This window comes from Nerophis ophidion, linkage group LG10, assembly GCF_033978795.1.
Source record: "Nerophis ophidion isolate RoL-2023_Sa linkage group LG10, RoL_Noph_v1.0, whole genome shotgun sequence".
Classification (NCBI taxonomy): domain Eukaryota; kingdom Metazoa; phylum Chordata; class Actinopteri; order Syngnathiformes; family Syngnathidae; genus Nerophis; species Nerophis ophidion.
This window is the reverse complement of record NC_084620.1, coordinates 68,471,079-68,477,078: the sequence shown is the minus strand read 5'-3', so window position 1 is coordinate 68,477,078 and position 6,000 is coordinate 68,471,079. Positions and strand designations below refer to the sequence as shown.

General features: G+C 40.0%; 1 protein-coding gene across 3 annotated transcripts in view; it reads right to left on the bottom strand.

Moving 5' to 3' along the window:
- The window catches only part of LOC133561221 (dynamin-1-like protein), a 51,734-nt gene that overhangs the window by 22,827 nt on the left and 22,907 nt on the right, over positions 1 to 6,000 (bottom strand). For 2 of the 3 annotated variants that reach the window (XM_061914548.1, XM_061914550.1), the window contains 4 exons: positions 5,721 to 5,852; positions 5,543 to 5,652; positions 4,066 to 4,225; positions 2,477 to 3,992 (listed from right to left, as the gene is read on the bottom strand). In XM_061914548.1, coding sequence (XP_061770532.1) covers positions 3,936 to 3,992; positions 4,066 to 4,225; positions 5,543 to 5,652; positions 5,721 to 5,852 — 459 coding nt within the window. In that variant the 3' untranslated portion in view covers positions 2,477 to 3,935. Of the gene's footprint in view, positions 1 to 2,476; positions 3,993 to 4,065; positions 4,226 to 5,542; positions 5,653 to 5,720; positions 5,853 to 6,000 lie in introns of those variants that run through there. The other variant, XM_061914549.1, reaches the window with a different exon arrangement.

Sequence of the window (6,000 nt, the reverse complement as noted above, 5' to 3'; positions counted from 1 at the left end):
CTACTAATAAAAGTTTCAAATCAATCAAAGACATGTAGCGCAATTTAGACAATATTAACTTGCGCCCTCTGTTGGTTACTGCGAGTAGTGGTGTGTTGTATCGCTAAATCTTTTGACACAATCATAATACAAGCAGGACAGTCTACTTTTCTGTATTTTAAACATTGGGACAAGCATTAATATTACAAATGACATGTAATTATATTTTTCAAACAAAAGGGGAGTGACGGAAACAAGTGGAGAAGTACTGAGAGGCTAATATGTATATATTAAATAAATCTAAGTTTTTGGCAAGACTTGAAAACGTTTTTAATCTCAGTATTTTTCCATGTTGAAGGTTAAATAACATATGAAACAATTGGATGTGTCCGGGTTAAACAATTGGTAATAAAACCAAAAATATTGCTAAATGCAGGGATAAGCGGTAGAAATGGATGGATAGGTTTTACGTAACGACTAATTTAACAAACTCTCATATTTACATAATAAACTTACCATGTGCCCTAAACTGTTTCCCAAAGCGTCTTTTTATTTTTGTTGTAAAAGATCCTGCACCGAAATTTGCACTATTTATCGAACAGTGAACAGGGCTCTACCGAGGATGTTGTTGTGGTTTGTGCAGCCCTTTGAGACACTGGTGATTTAGGGCTATGTAAATAAACATTGATTGATTGATTGATTGACAAGCCTAAGTAGACCAGGCTTACTTGCACCCTCTGCAGGTTGCTACGAGTAGTGGAATTAATTAAAGAGATAAGTTTGACATGAAATGTATAGTTACCTTTTTCCTTAGCATTTAAATATAATTTTTGATTTGTCTGTATTTGTAAAACGTTTAAATACACGTTCATTAAATGAAATGTAAAATGTAAAAATAAAGGGGATGGGCTATACTCCAAGACGGGCCCACAGAGAAGTCCTGGAAGATGGCTATAAGAACATCTGGGGTTTTTTGGTTGAATATGAATACGGTTCAATGAAGGTTAAATAAATAAAACAAATAACCATTTTTCCTGGTTGAATAAAAGGTTATATAAATAGGATGTTTCCTAGTTCAATAAAAGTTATTACCGTATTTTTCGGAGTATAAGTCGCACCTGTCAAAAATGCATAATAAAGAAGGGAAAAAACATATATAAGTCGCAATTTTGGGGGAAATTTATTTGATAAAACCCAACACTAAGAATAGAAATTTGAAAGGCAATGTAAAATAAATAAAGAATAGTGAACAACAGGCTGAATAAGTGTACGTTATATGAGGCATAAATAAGCAACTGCTATGTTAACCTAACATATTATGGTAAGAGTCATTCAAATAACTATAACATATAGAACATGCTGTACCTTTACCAAACAATCTGTCACTCCTAATCGCTTAATCCCATGAAATCTTCTACGTCTAGTCTCTTACGTGAATGAGTTCAATAATATTTGATATTTTACGGTCAAGTGTTAATAATTTCACACATAAGTCGCTTCCGAGTATAAGTCGCAGCTGCAAAAAAAAGCTGTACGGCTAATAAACAAAGCAGGATATTATGACCATACCCATCCATTATTTGTTAAATCAAAACTTATGAAATTTCAAGATATTGTTTATTATAAAATCCATCCATCCATCCATCTTCTACCGCTTATTCCCTTTCGGGGTCGCGGGGGGCGCTGGCGCCTATCTCAGCTACAATCGGGCGGAAGGCGGGGTACACCCTGGACAAATAACAAAGATAATGTTCAAAGCAAAAATAAATATTCTTCCAGAAGGAATTGAAAAATACTTCTCTCTACAGACCAGCAAATACAATCTAAGAGATGAATCTAAGTTTATTTTACCAAAAGCAAGATTAGTTGTTTAAACGTAGATGTTTATCTGTTCTCGGTGTTAATTTGTGGAATTCTGTTGGTAAAGAAATAAAAATTAGTGACTCAGTATTTAATTTAAAAAAGAACATGTCACAATGTATTTTAAAAAGTTATGTGAACTAGAAATTTCTGTTTGGTTGGTTAAATGTTGTATTTAGAAGGTATGTATGTTTATCTATTTACAAAAAAGTGCATGTGTGTAAGTACATATTTTTGTATTATTTGTTAAAGGGCAACTTAAATGTAAATGCTGAATGACTATATTTCTTTTTGTATTACAAAATTATTAGAAAAGGTAACTTAATTGAATGTAAAAAATGTTAAGTTGGGCATATAAGATTTTTTGCTTCTAACTGTTTCAGTCATGTTATTTATTTTTGAATCGTGATCCATGTTTGAATATGTTTTTCTTAGACTGAAAATAAACTGAACTGAACTGAACAGCCCGGGCAAAACTATGAAAAAGATTGCGACTTATAGTCCGAAACATACGGTATAATATAATAAAAGAGGGTTTTTCCTGATTAAATAAAATAAACGGCAGGATTTTCCCTAGTTAAATACAATAAGAAATTGATTTTTTTTTTTACACTGGTGCAAAATAAGGGCATTAAACTAGAAAAATGAAAGTCTTATTTATTGTTGCATTATAATGTTACATGTACCTACTGTAACAGGATGTTTTCAAACAATGTACAGTACAACTCTGGGCCCTTAAATCCAACAAATATCTTCTCTACTTGATGCAGCTGCTATATATCGTACATCAGGGGTCTCAAACACGCGGCCGAGATGTTATTTTGCGGCCCGCAGGTTTTATATGAACGGTGCTTTACAGCGTCATACTTGTATAACCTCAATTTATTCAGTAGAGTACCATTTTTCGAAACCACTCCAGGGGTAATCAGTCCCCCGAATTTCACTCAAACAATATTAAGGGCGCGCTGTGGAGGCACAGCCTTTAGCGTACTTTACAATCTACACAAACCGCGTGCCAGCCCAGCCACATGTTGTATTTGGCTCCTGCAGACGCAGTGAGCAACTGCAAGACATAGTTGATCAACAGCCATACAGGTCACACTGAGGGTGGCCGTATAAACAACTACATGTACTGTATACAACCCCCGCCCCCTATTGTAACCCTGGAATAGTTAGTGCTACATTGGATTCTGGGTATTTGTTCTGTTGTGTTACAGTGTGGATGTTCTCCCAAAATGTGTGTCAATCTTGTTTGGTGTGGGTTCACAGTGTGGCGCATATTTGTAAACAGTGATAAAATTGTGTATACGGCCACCCTCAAAGTGACATGTATGGCTGTTGACCAAGTATGCCTTGCGGTTCCTTCCATGTGCCTGCTTAAGCCTCATACAGTATGTGATTGGGCCGGCACACTGTTTGTATGGTGGAAAAGCGGACCAGACGGCAAGTTGTAGAGGACGCTAAAGAAAGTTATAGAGGACGCCCTTAATATTGTTGTCCGAGTGAAAACCGGGAAAATTATTACCACGGGAGATTGTCAAGAGGGGCACAGATATTCGTGTGTTTCCCGTAAAGATCGCGAGAGTTTGCAAGTATGTTGCTAGGGCCGGAAAGCCATTCAAAGAAGGTGAATTCATAAAAAAGTGCATGATGTATTTTTTTAAGAAATGTTTTCCTGGGGCCCAGCTTCACCCAGTTTCTGCATCCAGTGGCCCCCAGGTAAATTGAGTTTGAGACCCCTGTCGTACATAACGAAGCAAAACCTCATTTAGTCCAGAAGAGATTTGATGGACCAAAGAGCGTCTCGAAATACAAGTGCAGCAGTAGCCAAAAAGCAACAAGACCGGAGCCTTAAGGACCTGATGAGCGAAAACACCAAATGCTAAACATTACACTTGTAAACAAACGCAAGGTGCAAGCATGTATAAATAAATATTTACAGTGGAGCGACATCAGTGCAAACGTGAGACTGCAACTCCGAAACGGAGGAGAGGACTATTTTGTTCCTTATCATAATAATATTACATCATCATATAATGCTGAATATGACAACATTAACAAGTACTTGTGAGTCCAGTGCTGTGTTGTGTCCCACTTCACCACATGTGAGTTTCTCGGATCTCAGCGATCACCTGACTGGCCTTCTGCAACGCCTGCAGCCAAAATACCATAAAAGCGAGGGTTACGGACTGGTCGGGAGGCGGTCGTACCAGCGGCGGGTTTTACCTGGAGCATGTCGGCCGCTTCCTTACGCCGCTGGGCCATGTCCTCCGACTCGGTCAGCAGGTCGTTGAGGAGGCCCGACTTATAGAGCTGGCCCACCAGCTCGCTCTGGAGACTGTCCTTCACGTGGTTGACCAGGAAGTGCATCACCGCCTTGGGCACACTGCGGGTGAACAGATAGAGCAGATGGTTGGTTGATTGGGGGGGGGGGGTGTTTCAGGTTTGACCCAGTCAGCAGCCGCTTTAAAGACCTACTGAAATGAGATTTTCTTATTTAAACGGGGATAGCAGGTCCATTCTATGTGTCATACTTGATCATTTCGCCATATTGCCATATTTTTGCTGAAAGGATTTAGTAGAGAACATCCACGATAAAGTTCGCAACTTTTGGTCGCTAATAAAAAAGCCTTGCCTGTACCGGAAGTAGCAGACGATGTGTGTGTGACATCACGGGTGTGAGGGCTCATCACATTGTTTACAATCATAGCCACCAGCAGCGAGAGCGATTTGGACCGAGAAAGTGACAATTTCTTGAGCGAGGATGAAAGATTCGTGGATAAGGGAAGTTAGAGTGAAGCACAAAAAAAAAAACCGCAGTGGGACCGTTTCAGATGTAATTACACACATTTACTAGGATGATTCTGGAAGATCCCTTATCTGCTTATTGTTTTAACAATGTTTTAGTGAGATTGTAAAGACATACCGGAAAGTCGGAAGGCTGCGGTGAACGCCAGTGTCTCTCAGAGAAGCCAAGATCACAGCTGCCTTTTTGAGCTGCAGGAGGAAGTCCCATAATCCACTGAAGTCTCCGGTAAAAGACGACTTAATATCACTATTTTCCCATCCAAATACTTGCTGGTTGACGTAGAGAAACATGTTCGCTTGACCGCTCGGTGTTAAAGCTTCACAACAAACAAAGAAATACCGGCTGTGTTTTGGTGGCTAAAGGTAGCTGCAATCCACTAACAGCATTCTTCTTTGACGTCTCCATTATTAATTGAACAAATTGCAAAAGATTCAGCAACACAGATGTCGAAATTACTGTGTAATTATGCGATGAAAAGAGACGACTTTTAGCCGTAAGTGTTGCTGGGCTAATATGTCCCCTCGAACCCGAGACGTCACGCGGACGCGTCATAATTCCGCGACGTTTTCAACAAGAAACGCCGCGCGAAATTTAAAATTGTAATTTAGTAAACTAAAGCGGCCGTATTGGCATGTGTTGCAATGTTAATATTTCATCATTGATATATAAACTATCAGACTGCGTGGTCGCTAGTAGTGGCTTTCAGTAGGACTTTAAATACCGCGGCCATGCAAGTACACGGCGTCAATTAAAATATATTAATGAGCTCCCGGGGGAGCAAGATCAATCAATCAATGTTTACTTATATAGCCCTAAATCACTAGTGTCTCAAAGGGCTGCACAAACGATGACATTTTCAATGATGTTTGGCCATGACGGTGGTTTATCTTCTACCTGTCTTGGATGTTCTTGCGCACAATCAGGAAGTAAGACTTGATGAGACGTTCGATGACCTCACAGTCCCGCTGCTCCCGTGACGACAGCTTCCTGGCGACCGGCACCGGCTGCGAGTCAAAAAACAAAGTCAGCACGCCGTCAGCGGCGGGGCTTCATGGAGGTGGAGACAAGTTACCACATCCAGCAGGTTGACGGCTCCTTTGAAGGGACTTCCTGGACCAGAACCTGGACCTTCTTCTCCCTTCTTGAGCATCCCTCTCCAGGCGCCTGTGACGTCCTGCTCGCCTTGAGGCCCTGCTGCTGGCGTCTGGAGACATGGAAGCTTGGATCATGTTGCAATATGATATATTTGTTTTTGAGGACCAGTCATAGACAATTTTAGAGTGAAAAGTAAATTTAATTTTCACTCGCATACAAATCTTTTTAACTTGGACTGTTTCCCTGGCTTCGAGACT